The sequence below is a fragment of the Onychostruthus taczanowskii genome, unplaced genomic scaffold (genome assembly GCF_017590055.1).
Source record: "Onychostruthus taczanowskii isolate IOZ18803 unplaced genomic scaffold, ASM1759005v1 scaffold7, whole genome shotgun sequence".
In the NCBI taxonomy this organism is placed as follows: domain Eukaryota; kingdom Metazoa; phylum Chordata; class Aves; order Passeriformes; family Passeridae; genus Onychostruthus; species Onychostruthus taczanowskii.
The window spans coordinates 9,162,355-9,186,182 of NW_024504786.1; the positions used below are offsets into that span (position 1 = coordinate 9,162,355).

Here is a 23,828-nt window from a genome sequence, read left to right on the forward strand (position 1 = left end):
TTAAGTAGGTTTTACCTGGCTTTTAAACATTACACATAAAACATTAAATAGAAAATAAAAAGAAGAAAAGTTATAAAGACTTGAGAGTTTTATTCCTTGCTGCTGCTGGAGCTGAAATAACCAGACATACCACTGCTGTCCATCTTCCCAGCGCTGTGTGACCACACCTGGGCTCTTCTCAGCTAGTTCAATGCCAGTGAGAAATAAATGGGGATGCCCATCCCTAGCTGGAAATACAACCAGTCTGCTTTACTCCCTTCTGTTTAGCTGTTTCTCCTGTTGTTCTTGACTATTTCCCTAAGCATTTCCTTCAGCTATCACACTGCTCTGAAATTGCTCTGGCTTCTCCCTTCTGTCTCATTCCTATTTGCTCTGTGTTCTTCCCTGTAACTTCACCGGGCAGTTCCCCTGAGATTAGTTTTGAGGGACACCGGGGGAGCCTTCCATTGTGGCGCGTTTTCCCGCTGTAGTTTCTAAAACAATTCTGGGGAGGAGCACGGAGTCTCAGCAGGCAGCTCTTGCTTCCACCTCTACAGCCGGCAAAGCCCCGTGCAGCGCTAAAGAACCAAAAACTGTTTTCCTGGCTTATCGTTACTGAAATCCCAGCCTTGTGGCTTGGCTCTCCGAGCCCCGCTGCGGTTTTGTTCCGCAGCTGCGGAGCCGGCGAGCGCCGGGGGCTCCTCCCGGCAGCGCGGCCCCACCGAGCCCCGCTACCGCCGGTGCCGCGCCTCGGGTGGATGCTCAGCCTGATCGGACCCAGATGTTCAGAGAGCTTTCCAAAGCAATTACTTCCCGTCGGGGAACGCTGTCCCTTTTTTTGGCTGGGAGGAGACCCGAGGAGCAGCAGGCATTAGGAGGAGGCATCACGCTTTTCCTGCCAGATTCGGGAGCTCAGACTCGCAGTTGGAGGCTGGGGGCATCCTCTGCTGCCTGCTGCAGTGCTTAAGGGTGGGCTTGTCACAATGAAATAACCGCTGTCCTGATGAGCACAATGACAAACAGTCAGAAAATTAGTCTGAAAACTGCTTAGGCAATGTTCCTGCAGTGCCTCATCACCTCCTGGTACTCAGTGGAAACCAGAAGGAACAGGCTGGAAATTGTGTATCCTTGTGTTAAGCTTCTACTGTTATTACTTGTTGGTATTACTGTGCACCTGGAGTCCCAGGCACAGATCAGTATTCGGGGTGCCAAAGGCTGCCAAAAGGAGCTTACACGATACAAGCATAAACACAAACAAGCATCACAAACAGGCAGACAGGAGAATGTGACTGAAGAACAAGCCTAAGAGGGCCATGGCATTTTTAAGCAATCTTGGAGTGCTTGCAAAATTGTTTAATTGCAAAGGACATCACTAAAGGCTTTAGAGGAAAGTATTTTAAAAGTACAAAAGAATTTAGATAGATAGGCCAGGGCTTTCAAACCAGTCTCTTTTACAGTTCTCACCCAGCAAGAGAGGCAGAAAGAGACACCACCACCTCTATAGACATCACTCCAGGAATAAACTGGTACAGACACAACAGACCAAAGAGCAGATTAGGAGGAAGGGATAAAAAGTGGCAGGGCTCACCAAATAGCTCCAGGGACAAGACAATCCAGCTGCAATCCCTCATTCTGTCCACTTGCAGAATACTGAAGGCTAACAGGCACAGCCAGTTGTAAACTATTTTTTGTCTCCATTCAGTTTTCCATCTCCTGTTCTCAGATTTACCAAGGCAAATCACAACATTCTCTAAAATAAGATATGGAAACTCAGAGCCTTAGCCAAGAAGCACCTCAGTGGAAAATACAAACCACTAGAAGGAGACTGAGTCTCCCACAATAACAACATTTCTAATATACTGAGCAAAAAGAGAGGTAATGCCATTGCATCCAGATGATACAGATGCTGCCTCTGTGACACTACTGGATTTATGAGTACAATAGCTCATTGATGATTCTAGCTCTGATGTGAGGGGGACAGGAAGATTGCAAAGGTCACCTACAAGCAACAAGAAGTCTGGGTATGCAATACTTTGCTGCAGAGCAACCAAATGAAGAGACCAGAGAAGGAGCCTGTGGTAAATGGAGATTACTGCCCTTTTGAACTCTGCTAACACCAGAAATGGAGAGGAAGAAGGACATGAGGCAAAAAAAAAAAAAGTCAAGAGATGATGCATCAGTCACAAGACCTCACGGTGCCTGTGAGCACATTGTTAATTGGAATCTCTGCCCCCACCGAGGCTGGAATGTGGTTTATTCTCTACCAGTCATCCACAAGCTCTCACTGTCACACAAACAAGGTACAGCAAAACCACTGCAATCCATCTGCAGAGACTTTTGAAAGGTTTCTGCTCAGGCATGACTGGATTAGATGTGGAAGGTGTGTTTCCACTAGAAAGAACCATCTTATCAGCCAGTGCTGCATTTCTCAGCGGTCAAGTAGACACAGAGGCCTAGAAAATGCTCTTCTGCAAGTGGTAATATAAATGAAGTTGCATCATTTGCACTGATTATCAAAGCAACAAGGAATTTTTAGCAACAAGAACAGAGGTGCTGAGAGCCTGCAGTCTGGGTTAATGGTCAATTGCCAGACCCACTAGCCCACACTTCAAGCATATTTACCCAACTTTCTCAAAGCTATGGAGAACCCCTCACCATCCTCTGCACATGGCTGTGACGGCCAGCATTCATTCTGAATTAACCTATCTTCAGTTTCTAGAGCCTAGAAATCCTCTAGAGACTAGTTCCACTCTTATCTGCCCCACTGAAAAGCTCTTACTCTGCCTGAAGCAGGAGCATTGCTCAAGCCTTTCCCTCATCTTCTCTTTGTTCTGCTGTCAAAAGAGATGCAGCTCTTGGACTACCCAACAACACGATACTTCTAATTTTTCACCAGTTTTGTTTCTTCTCCCAAGGCATCCTCCCCCTGACCAAGTCTAAAATCAACTGGCTGTAATTTACCAGGCCATTCCCCTGTCAGTATGCTCCATCTGCCAACTGCCTCACAGCACCTAAAAGAACTCCTGACAGGTTATAAAACCCACAAATTTAGTTTTTACTAATGTTTTACAGTGTGAAACCCAAATATATTTTGTAGCTAGCAAACAAAGGGCAGCAAAGCACGATGGAGACAAAAGCACCTCAAATCATGGCACTACTAGAGCTTTTTTTCTTTTTAAAGCAACAATATTTTCTTTGCTGATAGAACTGAGCTAATAGTTCACTACACTGGCTAGAGATAAGTTTTTTTATGCTCGATAACCAAGTCAAAAACCACAAGAGAAAGGAAACTCATTCCAAGCAGCAGCTGCAAACTTTAAACATTGTGCCAGACATGTAACTTACAGAGCACCCTGGCTACACATGAAACTGGAAGCTGTCCCCTGCACTCAGAAAGCAGCAGCTCCAGTGGTGACAAAATCCACCTGGGCCATGAGGGTGGCACTGGCGTGTCACACACCAGTTTGCTGTAACTCAGCAATGTGCTCATTCCCATGGATGTCAGGAAGTTTGTGCCCTGTTTACCTGCAAACTTATGTTGTGAATAAGCAGATAAGCAAATTCAAATAGGCCTACTGAATTTCCAGTTTCTTTTGACCTACATAACTGAGTGCCACAGCTAACCCAAATGCAGACACGTGGGCCTCCTGTGAGGCTGGTCTAATACCAGCTGCTGTCTTCTGATTCACAGGATTAAACAGCACTAGGCCAAGACCAGCTCTAAGGAGTCAGGAGAACAAAGCTATTTTTATGACATGCTGTAAATGAAAAGGAATTCCTCTTAAAAAAAAAGTATTCTCATGGTTTTATCCGTGTAACTGAGAGCAAAATGAGGTTCATAGTTGTAAGATAACAAAATGCTGTCAAACAAGAGATTGTCCTGTGAAGAAAATGGAGCTTGGAACATGTCAGGGGAGCTGCGGAAAAACGGAAGGTTTTTCTGATGAATGCTGTTTCAGAAGTTGAAGCATAAACAATGGCTCACATTCGGTGTGTCAGTAGACGTGTCTTCTATGTACAAACAGGGTGATGGATAGACTGTCCTACAGACTCTTTTGTTCAAAATGTAACCTGGATTTTGAGCCAAAATTTGAAGAAATATTCCTGTTCTGAGATGTCTTAGGAAACATGGAAGTTTTTAGTGAAAGAAAAGGATTTAGATAACTTATGTTTGCTTTGTGGTTTTTTTGTCTGTGAATAATTATTCTTCAATGAAAAAATATCTAAAGTAGTAGAGTTTCAGAAAAATCCTAAAGAAGAACAGGCCATATATCATCATTACATACAGGGTGTTTTATTCCCATAAGGGACCAGCTCCTTTACTTCGTTACTATTTTTATGACATAGTTTATTAAATGTCATCCTCACATAAAATCTATTAAAAGGATACCAGGGCTGAAAGGGTCAGATCCATGTGTTAGTAATTGCTGAAGTAGGACTGTCTTGCAATTTCAGCTCAGGATTGCTGTTGAGAACACTGACTTTTCAATCATTCCACAAGGTTTTTCTTAAGTCACCATGTATCTAACGGTTTTACAAACCACACTCACATTTAGAGCATCTCTGCAATATGTTGTGTGTTTAATATCTCCTCAAGAGGAACCCTCAGTGTTTGTAACCAGGAGACCAATTTTCCTCCTTGCATTTCCTCTCTGCTATGCACGTGTTCTGCAGCTCCTACAACTACTCATACAAGGCTGAATGTCTTATATTACAGAAATTAGTCCAAATCTCGGTCTTCCCTCTCCACTACATAGACAGCTGTGTTCTAAGCAAGCCAGGATATAATTAAGCAATTAAGGATAACATCTGCACAGGAGAACTGAATTAGCATTGAAAATGCAATGTTATTTTTTGCTTTTTTTAACTTTTGGCAGCTCGATTTCTATAATCATACAGCACTTTAAGAAGTCTTAAAGTGCCAGTGTTTTAGGAATTTCCTGCCAGTAATAAACCCTTATTTTCTCTGCTGTCCCCATCACTCCTGCTCTTGCCATGTCCCAGACAGGCTACTGCTCCTTCCCATTGCCTAGATGGCAGGGAGGAGGAAAAGGGGTTCCTGAGAGTCCAGGAGATATTCCCTGCTCCCTGGTCTGCTGCCCTTGCCCCAGACTCTTTGTGGAGACATGACTGATGAGAAAATCCTACTTGGTTCTTACATCCCTGGAGATATTGCATCCCAACTAACTGACAGGCAGGACAGGGGATCCACAGTAGGACTGACAGCCTCTAACAGCCCCCATGGAAAATCAGACCAAGTCCTGGGATTTCACAGAACGGCAGGAGCCACACCAGGCTGAAGGACTGGACAACCTCCACAAAATAGGGTGGGAGACGTGGGGGTTTTTTTGGGGTGTTTTTTTTTTTTTTTTTTTTTTTTGTTTTGTTTTTTTGTTTTTTGTTTTTTTTTTTTTTTAACTGGGATACAATTGTACATTTTCAGTAGCCTCATCTTGAGACAGCTGAGTAATTTCAAAAAAGCTGAACTTTCTGGCTGTGCCAAACATGTGGCATGGAAAACCTCAAAGACGCCAGTGTAAAAATGATAAAGCATTCCCCCATCACTTATAACAGAAAATATGAAGTGATCCCAACTATGATCCCAACTACAAGCTCAGCTACCTGCTCCACTTACAACCATATGCCTGCTCAGAAGAAAAAAAATTGAAAAAAAATTTAAAAAGCCGTCTTTGCAGGCTTGGGTGACAAAGCACAAGGGCATCCCAGGACATCCATCAGCAAGGTCTTTTTTGGGGAGCTGAACTGGTTCATGAGTTTGAATACAAACAGCAACTCATTAAACAACACATATTTAGACTAAATTCTTGGCACATTACAACAAAAAAAGCTAAAGGATCACCACAGGAAGAATTATGGCCTAAAAGCCCTCATTGCTTTCTGAAGCTATCTCAAAGTGAGACTCCAGGGAAATTTTTACATTGTTTTTACAGCACAAGTACACAGAAAATCTGTCTTCTCCTATTTTGGCATCTTTGCTGAAATGAGAAGCCAAGTCATTTGTATATTCACTGAGTGTTCATATAGAATATATACAAATTATTCAGCGTCCTCTAAGAGGAGAAGGCAGAAAGGTCAAAATAACAAGAAACTGGGAAGATGCCAGGAAGCTCCTGCCCTACTTTGTTTTCTAGACTTGCATTAATAATTAGTGTTTTACAGAAGAAGAGTTTTTAAGTAAGATTATTTAATATTCTTAAAAGATTTGAATTTAAATAAACCATAATCCAAACAGAACATTTATATTTAAAGAGTTTTTTTCCAAATAGCAGAAGTGCTGATTGCTTGGGCCAAGATCTGTATTTTCTGTCCTCGTCAGTTGTGGGCAAAGTTCACATAATCAAAAATGGTCAGAATATAAGAGATGGTCAAGATGAGAGAAACTTCCAAGTAGACCTACCAAGCCCTTGTGGCACCAAACAACTTGGCCATTTTCCTCCAATTTTATGCCTCTGACTAAAGAAACAAACAAAAATTAAGACACTAACAGTTTTACAAACCTGTCTTAATTAAGAAGAGAAGAACCCTCAGACACATGCCATAAAATCACAACTGCAAAAATAGAAATACTACAAAAAAAAAAAAAAAAAAAAAAAAAAAAAAAAAAAAAAAAAAAAAAAAAAAAAAAAAAAAAAAAAAAAAAAAAAAGTCAGGTCTTTCCTGAATCCCTCTTGCTAACTGCCTTCATGTGGCTTGGTCTATTTTCACTCCTGTTGTCAGGACAAGCGTTTGTGTTAAATAGCTGTGAGTGTTGAGCAGGGGTGCTGCTCAGTCAGGAGGGGAAGGAGGTCAGGGATTCACACACAGGAGCATCCTTCTCTCCTGCAGAAAGAACTGCCATTCCTCTTGGGTAGAACCAGAAGCACCACACACAGCTGGAGCACAGGGGGAGAGACAAATTTAGGAAGATAAAAGCACATGGGGAGTTTAGCTACCTCTGTTTATTATAGCAGACTGAAGATAAAGGTCAACCCCCTGTCCTGGAGCCCTCGGTGCTTCGAGGCAGAGAAAATGTTACAAATTGCTCAGACAGCTCTAACTATGCAAGTAATCCATGGAGCCTGCCAAGGAACACATGTGTTTCAGGCATAAATCGTCCAATCTATTCCTTTCTGAATTAACATCTGTCATCATGACACCATTCAAAATGACTGAAGACTGGATCATATTAACAACCACACATCTTGGATAAATATTTACTGTTCAGACTCTCTCCCCCCACCACTTTAAATAAAAAATGCAGATAGCAAAATTCCTGGAGCTGTGAAAGGGGAGTCTCTTTTCAGCCACTGACAGAAAGCATGTGATTTTATTTACAAAATCAAATCAGTGTTTTCCCCCTCCTCTGTGAGTCTTCATACTCCACAACGGTGAACTTACAGCATCCTGTGGTGTTGCAAAAAAAAAAACTCATCTGGGGAATTTTGTTATGTTAGAGGTTGCTCACCTCAGATACTCCAGAAAGCATTCTCCCTCTGGAGGTAGAAACAGATCTGGCTAATTATGCCCCAAGAAGAGAAAAATTTGCTGTGACCTTTGCAGACAACTGGATAAAGCAAATAACTTTCTTCCATGACAAGCTGTCAGGTGTATTACTGGCTTACTACCCTGCTCCTCATAGTCAACAAACGGGTCATAGAGAGTGAGGACAGGGGGTCCCAGAGTCACAGAACAGGAGGGTGGGAAGGCAGCAAAAGTGCAGCCTTGTCCTTTGTACTCCCAACACACAGAATTTTTCCAGATACTGGATTAAGTCTGCATTACAGAAAAAAGATGTCAGCAGTCAGTGCTCCCTTCTGCAAGAATGTCATCTGACAATTGTAAGGAGAGATTTCTAGGAAATTATGTGTGTTCAGACTGATTTTATCTAGCTGAGCTTCTAGCCACCACATTCTGCTATTTCTTCTCAGAAAGAAGAGGCTTCTCAGAAGCATGGCTTGAGAGGCTGAGAGAAATCCTGCTGAAATCTTTATGGATATTCTGCATAGCAGGGAGCAATGCTCCTCCATCAGCAATTTCTCCTTCCTTTACTCTCACAATGTTTGAGTGGACCAAGATATCCAGTCCTGATTTCAAGAGCAAATTCATCAAGCCTGTAGGGCAGATGTAGCAAAAATGCTTATACTGATATAAATGTGCTGCCTCTTTTGGTCATTTGCCTAGCTTCAGATACACTTCTTTCTACAAAATTAAAAAGTCATGTGAGAAAAAAATGTTCCCTCTAGGTAGAGAGAGAGAGACTACAAGTAAATCCCCCCAAAATCTCATGCATAAGCTAAATAAATTGAACTCTGTAACTAAATAAATTGAACTCAAATCTCTCAGACTAAGGGAGGCTTTGCAGACTTCAAATGATTCCTGCAGTCCTTTACTGAAGTGTTAACACAGAACATCTTTATTCTACTAGCAGTTGCACGAATAGCTGACACCCTCTGGGTGACGTCTCAGTTTCACTGCTGGCCATGTCCTGGCACTTTTCCCATGTGCTGGATTCGCTGCATGGAGGAACATCTGCTGCACATGTGGACCATGCAACACCCTCAGCAGGCATGGGCTGCACTGGTGGTACAGCTACCTGTGGCTGGGTGGGACAGACACACACCTTGTTGCTGGAGAGGCCAGGTGGAGGTGAGGCCATGCAAGCAGTGGGAAATTTGGGGGATATCTGAGAGCACTGTGGTGCGAAAGGGAGCACGACACAAATCCACAGGCAATCAGGATGTTAGCTCTGCTGTTTATGGAATTGTGTGTGTTTCATGAAGATCACCACCAGATTTGGACTTTCTTTCTTTACATTGGCCCAGCTATTCCGATCAAGGCAGACAACCTGAGTTTACAGGCACTACGACCTTGAAACGCACCTACTGGGATTTGCATAATTCTGGTGCCTGAATATTGCCAGAGCCTGCCAAGCAGAGGGAGTGCAACATGAGCACCCTCCTGGTGTTTTTTCAAGACAACTGCACTAGCTCTTCAGCTGGCCCTCACACTGACTTTTCAAGATGTGGAAAAACTGCAACTCTAAATTGCCCATCTTTTTTGACTTGGGATGAGAAGGAAGGAGTGATCAAATATCTAGGCGAGAGCAGCAACTGTCAGTTGTATGACCACAGACACCAGAAGAGATTAGAGGGTGACAATATTAGGAAGAAATTGTCTCAGGATAAAGCAGGATGGGTAGGCAATCCCAGAAAGGAAGTCCTACTAGGGCAATTATAGTGTCTTTTCAGGGGTAAATCTTGTTTGGGTCTCTTCATTTAAGAATGATGTACAGGAATAGAAACTAAAGAAATAAAAATCTGACTGAAGCTCTCTGGTTTTCACATTACAGCTGGGATTACTGAGCCAGAAATGAAGATGATGCTGTCTTGGCAGATGGGGGATAAAGGTTCTTTAAGGACTGCTGATGCCTAGCATGGCTAAATGCTTCTCCTCCATTAATAAAAGTATAGGGCAAGGATGGCTGGTGTTAGGTAACAGCAAGCAAAGCGAGGGACAAAAAAAAAAAGGACAAAACCCATGCATAGTGTGGAAAAGACTAGAAGGGCAGACACACCAACAATTTGTATTTTAATTTTAAAGAGAAACTGTCTAAAAATTGAGTAATCAATGATGTCATTCCTACAAGTATAGATACTTTGCAGTCTCTTGACACCTGGATTTTTTTTCATCCAGGAAATAGTGTGGTCATGGCTATTTTTTAATTTCTTCATCTGTCCCATGAGCTTAAGTAAATGATTACAGACATGTAGATATTAATGGCTACCCAACCCAGGTGGACAAGTTGTATTGTCCAGGACACATCCACCTGGCAGCATTGAATGCTATGAAGGCACATTGCAAAGGCACCAGAGCAGCCCCTGCCACCAGCTGATGCCCGACAGTGCACTTACAGACACACTGTGCATGCCTGGCTAGGAGCAGCTCCCAGCTATGTAGTGACCTGCCTAATCTCATTATGCTGTTGCAGGCAGGTATGTATGAAGGGCAAGCTCCAGCCTGCACCTTCCATACCAACAATCTTCCTTTGGGAATCTGGCCAGGAAGTCTCCCCCAAGGCCCACATTGCGAACTGGGTCATTTGCCCACTGAGGCTCCTGTATGGTCCTCACCACAGTGCTACCTGAAAGCTTGTTAAAAATCACAAAATACACAATTAAACTTTTCTCCCTGTCTTGGTCAACAGGGACAACATTTTATACAGCATATCTACATATTTTCCAGCCTCTCTTCTAACCATGACTGGAGAAAACTGGCTTACCTTCTCTCATAAGGCACCAGTGTTCATACTTAAATCTTCTGGAAATTGCTCTGATCTCCTAGGCCAGTCACAGAAAAGGATTTTTTTTTTCATGTGCAAGTCTTCCATGTTCCCTTGGGCCATTCCTGTCAATGCACTCCAATGGTGAAACAGCTCCTGACCATAGCAGCACAACCCCCCAGGCAGTATGGACTGGCCTTCTACAGAGCCAGAGAGATCAAAACCTTAAAACCCAAACAATGATATCAAAACAATCATACCAGAAAGACAAGCTAACTTCCAGCTACTCTCTGGCAAAGGAATATGGAATATTCTCCACTGAATGCATCACAGAGACTCTCCCATCTCATCTTCTCAGTCAGAGATTTGGTAGGAGCCAGAAAAGTCTGTCTCATGTTTTCACTTTCTTACAAAGCATTTTCTGTGCTTCAGCATTTAGTCATGGCTCAGTTGCCTTGACTGAGACACCAAATGATCCTGATGATGTGGTTGGGTATTCCCTACCACAATTCCTCCTAGAATTCTCCCACACTCTGTGAGTAGAAATGGCTTTTAAACCATGTGCTAGGACCACAGGACAACCACCACTGAAAAGGCTTTCTTGCCTCTTCCTCACTGCAAGCCTCATCATGTCCCTCGAGCAGGCCGGCTGCCTTACTCACCAGCCATGTTTTCCTAAATTATACTTCTGAAGAGATTAGTTATAAATAGCTATTTAGGTGAAAACTCAAATTTGTGAAATAAATTAAACAACCCTTAAGCTGACTTCTCAATTCAAAAGCTTTTCTTGTCTATGATGGAGCAGCTTCTGTTCCCTTTCAGCTGAGGCCAAGGAGAGCAGAAGGACACAAGGCAATGCCCACCCAGTCACATCTCCAAGCAGATGAGCTGAAGCTGTGTTTCAGCACAGGATGAGGCACCACAAATCTGTAACAAGCTTTGCACTCACAATGTATTAAGAAAACTTGTAGTGGATGTACAGCTCCACCAAACCAGAATGCCGTCCCAAAAATCATCCCACATGTCTTTCTCACAATCCACGAAAACCTGAAAAGACCCACTGTACATAGGCATGTGAATGAAGCTTTCCCTGGGATGGGACAGCAACAACAGATTCACAGCATCACTGCTTTCCTGAAGATGACAGGAGGAGCATGATGGCTTCTCAAGTTTGTTTTAGGGTGTAAACCAGCCCACAGGTAAGGCTATTTCATAATCTGAGGAATCCATTGTGAACTACAGGGCTGTGACATTCACAGACTGCCCTAGCAAACATGCAGCATGACAAGGCCATTAACTAATGGAAGAAGAGGAGCTCTAAACAAAAGCTCAGCAGACAGCACAAGTGCTGGCAGCAGTCCTGCCTTGGCTGCAGCACAGCAACACTCACTGATTGTGCCAGGAAGGTATCATAACACATTTTACCACAACTAGGAGTATGCTGTTGGGTTAATACAATAAGGTGCTTCCCCAATAAACAGTTAAATAAAACCTTCCCCAGTGCCCCATCCACAAGGTGTCTGAAGCAGCAGTCACACGCTGTGACACAGGAGCAGGGGTTATTGTCATGCCCACTGCTGGAGGATGATGGCTGTTGGGCACCACTGCTGTGTGCCAGTTGTCAGAGACATGTCCCTGCAAGGGACAGACAGCCATTCTAGCCTCACTCACAGGCAGGTGCTCGCTTGCTCCTATGACTTTCACTATCAAAGAGAACTTCTGGGTGCCACAGGCACTTTCTGCACAAGTGACTCCTCCTGGCAAAGGCTGCAGAGATTCCCGCTGGAATCATCCACAGGCTCATTACCACATGAGCAGGAAGCTTGTGAGCTGCCAATTTCTAGTGGCACCTTTGCCCTCACTTGGCTGCTTTATTGCCATGTGCCAGATGTTCAGGGATGTGAGCCCTAGCAAGCCAGAGAGCTCCCTCTAATTCACTAATGACAGCCAAGAAACCACCGGGGAACTGGCCTCAGTTCCAGGCTGAGATGGCTGCTTTGCATATCTGAGCTTGTAAATCCCTGTTTGTTTCGGGAAGCATCTACTCAACAGAGAAACTTTCAGGTTTTGTCCATTATTTTAAGAAGCAATATATGACCAAGCCCCTATCCCTCTGCAATTCCTCTAGTACTTTGTGTATTCTGTCACTGAAGAGTTTCTGTCACTGAAAGACCCAGGCAGATGCAGGAGGGTACAAGCACTGGGAAGCAGCGTGGCGGATCACAATATATACCGGTTATGTCTCTTGGCAAAAATAACAGTCCAGGAGAAAGTTTAACTGTTCTGAGTGACTGTCCATGAGTAATCCCCCTCTGGGGATGCACTGGCAGCAGTTGTTTCATCGGCAAAGGGGTGCCTGGAAGTGTCACAGGCTCTTACAGCAATGATTCCAAGTCAGCACTGCCAGACCAGTCACCACAGACGCACGAACAGCTCACATCTGTGACCCTTCTGCAACAGCCATGAGTTCATGGAACTACAGGCTCTGGGACTCCAACCCACTTCCTTTCCACACTGACTTATTAGGTCAGCAATATGGTGCAATACTCCCCTCTGCTAACCATGTCACCTTTCTCCATCCCATACTACTTTTAGCTGCAAACGGTGCTATGATTTTCTCCTTTAGTTTATTCCAATGCTTGTCAAATGACTGAAATCAGGTTACCAGCGTTTCAGTCACTCAGATTCACTCACCCTTCCCTTTCTTAAAGGCAGGTCTACATTCTCTGGTGATACACTAGGCTCTATCTTCCTACAAGACTTCAATCTGGAGGGCCAGCTCAGCCAGCACTCTGTGACAGAGACTACTTTTGTTTTGCTACTGATGGTGAACATTTAGCCAAACCTGTTCTTTTTCAAGGTTAATGTTTTCTCTCAAGTTCTTACGTGCTTGCAGATATTTCTGGTTTAGTGTGAAATAAAAAGCAGTTGAGCTTTTACATTTCCTTAGGTCCATATTCCACTGCTCTTGCTTCTGGATACAATGTCTACCAGGGCACTAAGGCGCCACACAGATATCGGGGAGGTTGTTGCACCAGACTGTATGTAACACATAAAATCCCCTGCCCCACAGTTCTGCTAATGCTTCTGCATCACACTGATTCTTTTTCCTTATAACATCTTCTGAAAATCCCCCTCTCTACACAGCACTTATCCCCTTCTCACTATGCAAGTGCTGCCAAAAGACTAACACAACACAGAGCAAATCCCTCTCAGCTGCAGGGAGAATAAGCTTATCTGACCACTGACCCAGCAATAAATAGCCACTCGCCTTTCATTTACTCTTTCTCCAATAAGCTCCCTCCCATTTCACTTACTCAAGAGAGGACTAAGCAAGGATCCCAGTACCTGTTAAAGCAGGTCCAAGCTGCTCCAGGTGCCTGAAGGAATTCAGAAGGTCTCATTACCCACCTGTACCATGGACAGGTGCAGTTGCCATCAACAGTCACAGAGAAAGGAAACATCAGAGGGCAGAGATCAGCCAATTTTTTTTGAGGAATGTGTCGACTTCCACAGCAGTTGTGCTCTTTAGAAGAATGCTTCCATTTTCCTTTTCTCCATCCTGAGGCCAGAGTCCTGACTGTAACCACTGGTTTGCAGTGTGTCTGCACGAAGTCTTGCAGATGGACATGTCAGATAAGGAATAAGCAATAGTGGCATACAGAGCTCTCAGGTCATGCAAGTGCCTCTACATAAATCCAGGAAAGGAAGAAACTCCCCTTTCTCTGGAAAATCAGCTGAGAGGGAAACAAACTCTTGACATACAGAGAGCACTGGGCAGGCATTTGTCATTTTGAACTTACCTCACACTGATGAAAATGCTAACACTCACTACCAGAACAAACAGACGCCTACATGCTATTCCCACAGCACTGCTGGTCCTCCACTGGGTCATTCCTATCTAAGAGGCAGCACTTTCTGCATTGGTTTCCTCTAGAAAAAGCAGCTGCTTGAGCCACCTGCTTGCAGCTAAAGCCAGTGACAGCAAGATCTCAGCCTCAAGTAGAGAGAAATCAGAGGAGAGCACAAGAGAGCACAAGGCAGATGTTTTCCAGCCACCTGGGCTGCATCCTAAAGTACTTTAAGAACTGGCTCAGCAGTCTCAAGAACTAGCATTGATTCCCTTTGGGGTATCAAAACCCCAACAAAAGGTAGGGGGTCAAAGGGTTGAAAAATGGACAAAAATAGTGCCTAGCCTTAAGAAGGCAAAAAAAGGAAGAGAGTTGAATTATGATTTCAATTCCCAGAATTGAATATGAATTGAATATGAATTATGAATTCATATTCCTCCCAGAATAGCAGGATTAATTATTTGTAAGCACCTGAAAAAAAAAAACAAAACAGACTGAGTAGCAACCCAGGTGGATTTGTCAAGAGTGAATTATTAAAAAAAAATTATTTATACAGACAAAAAATTATCATAGAGGAAAAGCAAGACATGAACTGGAATTCAGTAAAACTTCTGACAGATTACTTTCACAAACATGCCAAAAGCATTATTTATGATACAACTGCGATACAAGTCCAGAAGTGGCCAAAAAACTATCCAGAAGGCTCAGTGGGCTCACTCTAGGAATAGAAAGATGTTAATACTTTGGGGTCTGCCTAGGAACCAACATTGTTTAGTGTTTTCATTATCAACCTGGATGATGAAGTAAAAAGTATGTTTATTAAATTGCAGAGGACATGAATCTGGAAAGAATGGCACGTATGCTGGGAAGTCTGCCAAAGGAACTTGGCAAACTGGAGGAGTGTTCTGGAAGAAAGGATCAGTAGGGACAAGTGCACAGTGCTGCTCTTTGGCACGAGGAGCCAACAGCACAAGCACAGGGTGTGGAGTGGGGGAAGTGGCTGCTCTCCAACTCTTCCCGAGACCTGGAGTCTCCAGGAAGCCGACACTCACCTTCAGTTCCATGCCATTGAGGAAAAGGCCACAGAAACAGTGGATGTATATAGAATGAGAACTGTGAGGTTAATGAATTATCTATTTGCTCCTCTTTTTTGCTGTAGTCTGTACATTTTTGGGCACTGCTCTTTAAGAAAAAGATGAATTAACTACAAACATTCAAAAGAGCAACAGGAATTAAGAGATCTGGAAAACATCACCTAAAAGAACTGAAAAATCCTCGGAGTGTTTATTCTGAAGAACTGAAGGATAAAGAGCCAATCACAAGAACACTGAAGTAATGCACAAAGCTGAAGTTCTTTCTGCTCTCTGCCAATCTGGGCACTGAAGCACGCAGCTAAGAGAACTGCAACCACTCTCCCTAGTCTAGCAGCTTTTACCAGACCATTTTCTGCACCTTTCCAAGAGCAGGGGATACCACACAGGAATCTACTGATGATTACTTGACTCCAAGCATCAGGAGGAAATTAAATTTGAAGTAAACCAGCCCATCCTTTGAGCTTCAAGCTAAACACTAGGAGTCCCTGCAACTGCATTCAGGTTGCAGGGCACTGGCACTGCCAGGGCTTTCCCCTTCCCTGAATGAGGAACAAGAGCCTGACATAAAGCAAAGAAAATTACTTTTGACTCAATTATTCATGTTACGAAAGCCCACTTGTTCTTGCCCAGAGGTTGACAGGTAACTTCATCTGTCTGGTAGCAGAAAAATAATTGCAAGCTGGTGCCAGTGTTAGACAAGAGCAAAGTATGAGCCCTTAAGGCCCTCTGTGTAACAACTGTATACAATGATATTCCCAGACTGTTTCGTTATGTATGTGGTGAGCTGCCAACCTCCTTTCTCTGTCTCTAAACACACAATATAATATGCCATGCCCTGAATGCTAATCCATTTGTCTTCTTATTTGCTGAAAAATCATTGAGCAACATTTGAAAACAGATATATATATATATAAGATTTTTAAAACAAGAACTATACCCATTATTTATTTGGGATTTCCTGACAGACAAACTATCCACTGAATGAGAAGTCACTGACCATAACCTGATTCTGTTCTGGGTAGGTGAATTAAAGAGAGCAACCCTGACTATTAACAGGTCCATGGTGCCTCAGAAGGGCACTCATGCAAATGAGGGGATAAAATTTTTACATGGTTAAGGCAGTGTATCCACCATTCCAGTGTTTTAAAATGAGACTTCATACTGTTCTGGAGGATACTTTAATGAAACACAAATCATGAATCCCAATAACTGAGCAAAATATAATGGCTTGTGCTATTCAGGAGGTCACATTAAATCTGATTGTAGCCTTTTCAACAAGTTGTGCTGCTGCTGTCTCTTCCTCCCCTCCTGTGACATCACATCCTTGTCCTCAAACTCCCGTTTCTTCCCTTTCCCATTGCTCTCTTCCTTCCTCTGCTCTTAAATCCTAAGAGTCCATAAAATCCATGCAAAAGCTGGTCCTTTTAAATACTGTTTAAGATAACTAAAAATTAATTCAATTGTTCATAGCGCACACTAACAATCTTGAATAGAAAGCCTCATCTGTGATGCAACACAGATTACAGAGACATGTCCTTGTAAAACATATTTAATTAAAGCTGAAGTCCATGTAGGTAAAGACAGTCTTCACTTAAATGCAGCAGGACACAGAGTGGAACTCTCCTCAGACCACAACATGGCAGATACGATGGTGACACAATGCCTGCCCATCATTATAATTAGGTGACCTTCACAGTGCAGCTGACAGCGTTCTTACCACTTTCTCCTTGTAAACAATGTATTTCAGCCACTTGAAATCCTGCCATTTGAATCCTGCCAGAACAAACAGGGAATCCTTCTCATACTGCTCCATTTTCTGGATTGCACCTTCAGGATATGTGATCCGGAGTGTTGTCTTGCCACCCACATCCTTTTCAAAGCCCTTCACTGGAGCCGAGTTCAGCCTGCAGGGCAACCAGAGAGAAGACACAGTCACAGATTCCCACTCACACTCAGATTCCCACTTGCACTCCTGTGTGTTGATGACACAGCAATCACTGCTGGGCAAGAGCTCCCTGTAGCAGCTGCTACAGCAGCAAATCTTAATTCTTGCAGCTCTTCATCACAAACACTTAGGGAGGTTTGTACCAAGCGACGACAGCTTAATTAGAAGTTACATAAATTCTATAATTGAATATAATGCAAACCATTTCTGCATATCAGCTCCTGTGATCTAAATAGGGTTGGAGGCTTTGGAAAAGGAAAGTGAAGAATATTGTCCTTGCACATTTAGAGTAACAAACGAAGCATTAATATTTTAACAGCCCATTGCTCCTTTGATGTGTTGGTTGTGCTGAAAGAGATGATGAAGCCCCTCATCAGTTTAAACAAACTGAAACTGGTCTCATTTTCCAACCCCAGCCCAGAGCTTATACCACTTACCTGCAGCAAGGATGCATAGAGAAATAAGCCAACTAATAATTCTCAAAAAAATCCCACAGGATCAATCTGCACCTCTTTAATTCCCCAAACTGGCCTGTCAGGAGGGTGAGCTGCCTTGCAATGCCAGCACAAAGGAAGAGGTTGGGCTGGGACAAGGCTCAGCACCACTGCAGTCTCATGGGCTCCAAGGAGTTTCTGCAGTGGAAGTGCATCCCACTCTGAAAACACTCAAGCAGCCACACAGCTTTGCTCTTGGGGATGCTGATTTCTACGGAGATGCTATGTATTTAGCTGTGCTTTTGTTAAAACATTTCTCAGAAAGAAAGTTTTTTCCCTAGAAAGAGCAAACTGCTTTGGCATGAACAGATGATGACTTTCATGACATTAAAGTTTTCAGAATTTCTATTCAAGACAAAAAATCCAAAGCTGAGGAAATTGCAGGTAACTTGGAATACAAACCTTGCAGACATCAAACAGCAGCCTCTGATGACACAGGATTGCCTGCTTGAATTATTGCAGCATTCTTGACTTGGTGTTGTTCAATATACTGCAAATTGCTTTTGGACTGCAAATTTTACCACGTAGGAGTCGGATTTGTCTTTTTTTTAGCCTGGCTAAACATTTTACATTGGAAAACTTTTAGTAGAATAAAAATCTCTATACAATCTAAAATTATATTCAAAATCTAGAGAAATACATTCTTAGGCATTTTTAGCAAAAATACTTATTTTATCATCAAGAATAAAATATGAAAGCAAAACAACTTAGGAATCAGCACCACCACAATTAATATAGCAGATGAAGCCTTTTCCCATGGTTTATACCCTTTGTAGCCTGACTTCAAGGGACTAGACCTGAGTACCATGCTCCCAGCCAGCCTGATCGTTGCTTTTTCCTCTGTTGCTGATGGCACATTCACACACCACTCACTTCTTCTGTGGGCAGTATTAAAGTAAAAAGTAAAGTATTAACTTTAAGGTGTTGTGTCTCTTTGGGGCAGATGACCTAATAGAAAGCAAAAGCATGCAGCTCTACAGGTAACAGAATACCACAAATATATCAATATTCTGCAAAGAAAGCAAGTTTTACACACTTTCATCTGTTTTCTTTAGGATGAGGAGGTGACTGCAGTTGTTTCAAATGTCACTATGCAGCTCTTTGGCAGGGTTTTTCCCATCCCCAGCTGCTGGGTTCACTGCTTTGCTGTTTGCTTTGTTAACACCCTCAAAACTTGGGAGCCCTACTTAGTATCTAAACAGGAAATAAATCAAACCATTTCCCTAGGTGAAATGAACCCAGGTCTCCAGCAAAGGGCCAGAGTGTGAGCTGCTGGTGGAGCCACAGTGACAGAGCCAGCCCCACCAAGGCCCAGGGCAGCCCCCGAGGGCAGGACGGGCAATGGAGCAGGAAAAGCTCAGGCAGCCACAGCACCCAAAGGTGCACACTCCACAGCCCAAACCCCTTCCCAGGCAGGATTCACTGGTGGTTAAAACCACAGCTAAATCTTAGAAAACCTCAGTTAGGATGTCAGACTTCCTTGTACTGCTCATGGACAGGCAGTTTTCTCCACAAGATATTCCAGAGTGTTTTCCTGTCTATGTTCGCTGATTACATATGGAGACACTAACTCCTAAGCTTGGCACCATGAAGATCCTTTCAGATGCCACTCAAGTATCACCATGAGGTGAATTCCTATCTGGTTCTAATCAGGAATTTCTGATACATATTTATTTGTGCCCAGTCTGCAAACTATTCTAAGGAGGCACTTCAGAGCACTGATGACTGACTGCTGCAAGAAGTCCTGCCAGGTAAATAGTGTGACAGCTGGGAATAACATCTGCACTGAAATTTGATATTGTCTAGTTAAAAACAATAACTCACTCCAAGCTCTTTTAGAACTGACAAAGCTGAATTTGACTATCTTCACTGCAAAGAACAAAATTTTTTGCTGCAATTAGCAATTAGATGATAACACAGGAGGCATCAAAGAACTCCACATACTGCTGGATCACTCCTTTGACCACAAATGTACCACATTTTTTTGTTTAAAATTCACTCCCTAGGTCCCAAATATCATCCTTCAAAAGAGTTCTGAAGTGTATGAAAAAGGATGTTATAATACATGGGACTTCCCCAGCTTCCACAGGAATAAAGCAAGCAGTTGGATACATATCCAAGCACCTGGCTTCATTTAACCTTTACAGTTGACTTCTCTCTCCTTTATCCATCCCACCAACAGCACAGGTGCTTAGCTGCCCTCTTATCCTCCCAACTTGCAAACTGACATAGATTTACTGATGTGGAGAGAAAAAGTTGAAGTTTTCATTTGGAAATTAAATAGTGGCCTTTCTGATGTAAATCTTAGTGGGTGGCTTAGACCAGATGGATTGAAACTGTTCTTTTGCTACTTTTTGAACAATCTGAGCCCAAGGAAAGGCTATAAACTGCCTTTTAATTCACCTGAAATAACTACAAGTCACCCGACTATGACGAGGAATAAGAGCTCTTTGTTATCAACTGATAGTGGGATGAGCTAGGAGAAGGGCTGTAAAACTTTTGTCCTGTTCTGAACAGCCATCTCTGTGTCCAGCATACTGATGGAGAAGCAAGGAACCATTCACAGGAACAAAGACTGAAAGGGAACTTCTTGGTCTTTTTCTCCAGAGTTAGAGGATATTTATTTCTCTCTGTATGTCCTATTCTTTCCTTACAAATGGGAGAGAATAGAGACTGTGCTAAATAATACCTGCCTTAAATTCCTTTATTAATCCCTTTCTTTCTTCTACCTTTAGCAAAGAATTCATTATTTGCCACCACATCTTAAAGCTGATTGAAGTTGAGAGAGATTACATCAGCTACATTTCTTTTAATATGAAATCAGTTATTGTACTAAGAAAAAAAGGCCAACTTAGACTGTGTTAAACCAGTTTTATAAACTTACATTACAGTTTATTCCACTTCTATTATTTACCATCCTAATATTTTGTCACTCAAAACCTGATAGAAAACTGCATTTTTTTCAGGTCAGACTAATGGGTCTGTAGCTCCCTAGAGCACATCCTCCCTCCCTCCTACACGCACTCTCTCACTCTCCATTAGTACAGGTATTATGTTTGTTAATCTCCAGTCACCCAGAACGCCTCCCTGACTTGACAGATTTATTACTAAGAGTTATGACTAGACCTGTGATTTCACATATCAGCACGTTTTTCAAGCATTCTGAGATGGCGACGATCCAGGACCTCAGCAAAATCAAGAAGCCCTAACTCTGACTGTGGTCCTTGGCACTCCCACCACTCTGCTTCTGCTGCCTTATTCAACACTGTCAGCTGCAGAGACACAGAGCCAAAGTACTGCCAGTTTCTAGGGCACACTTTCAGGTGTTCAATCACTGCTGGGTCCTCTCTCATAGAGGCTTCCTGCTTCCTAACACCCTATGCTGCACCATTCCTAGTCCTGCCCATCCTAACTGTGAGGTGCAGTTCCTGGGGAATGCTACACATGTATGACCAATAATACTGTCCTGAGCTACCACAGGAATATATCTGGGAGCAGAACCAACAGTGTGAGTTACTGCTTGACCACCTAAGGGCATCACAAAAGCAGAAAGAGCTACGAAGGGAAGGTTCAAGTGATATCATACAAGAGACCACATTCCCAAGAAGCTGTGGAAAACAGAAAGCTTGAGGAATGCCTTTACCCTTTGATGTGATCATAATTTATAACAAACCTTTTCAAGATCATGTCTATTTTTACCCTCCCTGTAAGTTAATGCTTCCACACAAAGGGATACTGTCACTAGTACAGGTTAAAGTTTGCCTGCACAGCAAGTGAACTGATACAGAAACTGAATATGGGACAAGAACTGTAATGCCAAAGACTCACCTGACAACAACATCATAGTCATCAATTTTTAACCCCAATGACTTATTTGCAAGTACTCCACCATTTCCCACAATAATACATCGCCGGCAGCTGAGACTGTGGAAGAAACAGAGAAGTGATTTTTGTAACAGAACTTTTGTAACAGAATACACAGAGCGCACATTTTTAGTTTGCATGCATCTGAGAACTACAGGACACCTCTGTAAATATGAAGAATTAAGAGAGGGACAGAGATACACTTGATCCCCAGCTCACCTCATCATGCCCAGGCATTACGTGTGATAAACTGCTTTCAACACCTCACACCACGTGTGGCCTAATGAGATGAGCTGTCAGGACAAGCAGCTCGTCTCCCCACACACCCCTGGTATGATGGGCTTGAATCAAACCCATCTGTTTACTTGAACCATCTCATTATTCATTCAGCACTGAAATAACAATAAACCAAAGGCTTAGTGAGGAAGTCTTCTCTCCAAGCAATTTTATGAGTGCAGGCAGATCTTGCCAGGTATCTGGGGTGTGCTCACCTTGCTGAGAGCAAAATTGCTGCTCTTATTGTGAGACTTCAAGAGAAAAACATTAAATTGAGAGAAAAAAAGACATCCCCCCGACATGCCTGTCCAGTAGGAAATATATATGGAGACACAATAGGTGAGGAAAGGGAAGGAAAATAACCTTAATTAACAAAGAAACAGGAAAGAGAAGGAAGAGAACAGTTTCTCGTGGAACCCTGAGTCACAAGAACTCTCTGCAGCAGATGTTAAAAAGCGATTTTGTTTTGGAGACAGAGAAAGGACTTCTTTCCAGCCATCTAATCCCAAACACAGCTGGCTCTTCTGGCAATGTGCCTCCATCTCTGGTAGTTCACTGAAGGAATACGTGTCTGCAGAGCCTTTTTCGGAAAGGGTCCAAGGCAATCAGTTGTTTGGAGCAGATCCCTGAACTAGGCAGCCTTCCTAGTCCCAGGCACAGTCAACTGGTTGCTTCTAGGCTGTCCTCTCTGTGATAAGTGTAAAGAGCCAGCACGAGGAAAGCTCTGTTTATGTGGGGTCCCTTTTTGCAGTGCAGGGCTGGAGGGCACTCAAAAGACTCAGCTAAACCACTGAAGGTCACTTTGCTGACAGAGACATCAGCTGGAGACACGTGCAGAATTAACAGCACCAAGAAATGCTCAGGAACAGCTTCCCCTGCCCAGATAAAGTTCCACTGCAGACCCTTTCCAAACGAAAAACTTCCTCATGCAGACGGATATATTAGCCCAGTATCCCCAAGAGCTAAAGAAATGTGTGTTTGTGATAATCAAACCACAATAGAGAAAGAATTTTATAGATGATGGCACAGCAAAAACCCCAAGCAAGCCAGTTCTGGCAACAAGGAGAAATCAGACACAAGATCTGGTTCAAGCAGTATACTGTGACAAAGAGGGAAAGGAGAGGCAGCTCCAAGTACACCAAAATGAGAGACGAAGATGGTAGCAGGTTTGTCAAAATTTTTAAGGAATAGGTGCTGTAGGAGGGAGTATGAGACATAGTTCAGTTCTGGCCAAGTGATATTTCAGAAGGAAATATACTCTTTTGATGATTATGATAAGAAAGTTTGACCTCCTAAAAAACAGACTGCTGGGTGAAATACTGTACCTTCTCTACTCAGTTGTCTCTCAGCTACGACCCCTTTTGAATTTTCTGTTTTGAAGACGAATACAGTGCTGAAATCCAAAGGCAGCAAGCTCCAGGCACTCCACTCTATTCTCTTCCCACTTACTCTTAGGATGTTCTTACCAATTCTCAAAACAGATCTGCTCGTTTCAACCTCAAACCACTTAATCACTTTCTTCTCTTTTCTGCTAAATTAAAGCACCATCTACTGTCAGCAGTCCCTTCCACATCTGCATGAGATCCACTTACTGAGAAAGCACTGTGTATAAACATCTGCCTCTCACAGGGCACACTGGTGAGCATGAGCTGCTGCACATGAGATAGAAGAACCAGTTCCACCAGCCAAAGCTGTTCCAGCAGCTTCATAGCCCTGCTCCCACACAGGACTCACAGACTGATCAAACCCCACTCCTAGTCTTCTGTTGACCAAACAAACTGGAGTGAGCTCATGACATCTTGCACAGTATGGCAGCTCTTCTAGATCTTGACTCACACTTGCAGTCAAATTCTCAACTTTTTCCCAGATCCCCAAAGTACTGATTCTGGAAGACCAGCATGCAGAGCTAATGCTGCTCAAGGTAGAGTGCCTTTTACACAGAGATTTTACTTACATCATTCCAATCCTCTTCTTACAGTCACTGGTTTGCAGAATATAATCCTCATCTTGTAAACATGACCTGCACTGTTGCCTCTGTGATGCCTG

General features: G+C 43.0%; 1 protein-coding gene across 9 annotated transcripts in view; it reads right to left on the reverse strand.

The window, feature by feature from the left end:
- The window catches only part of ST3GAL3 (ST3 beta-galactoside alpha-2,3-sialyltransferase 3), a 181,250-nt gene that overhangs the window by 29,039 nt on the left and 128,383 nt on the right, over nucleotides 1-23,828 (reverse strand). For all 9 annotated transcript variants that reach the window (XM_041421557.1, XM_041421553.1, XM_041421556.1 and 6 more), the window contains 2 exons: nucleotides 21,471-21,566; nucleotides 16,921-17,107 (listed from right to left, as the gene is read on the reverse strand). In XM_041421557.1, the coding sequence (XP_041277491.1) occupies nucleotides 16,921-17,107; nucleotides 21,471-21,566 (283 nt within the window). The remainder of the gene's footprint in view (nucleotides 1-16,920; nucleotides 17,108-21,470; nucleotides 21,567-23,828) is intronic.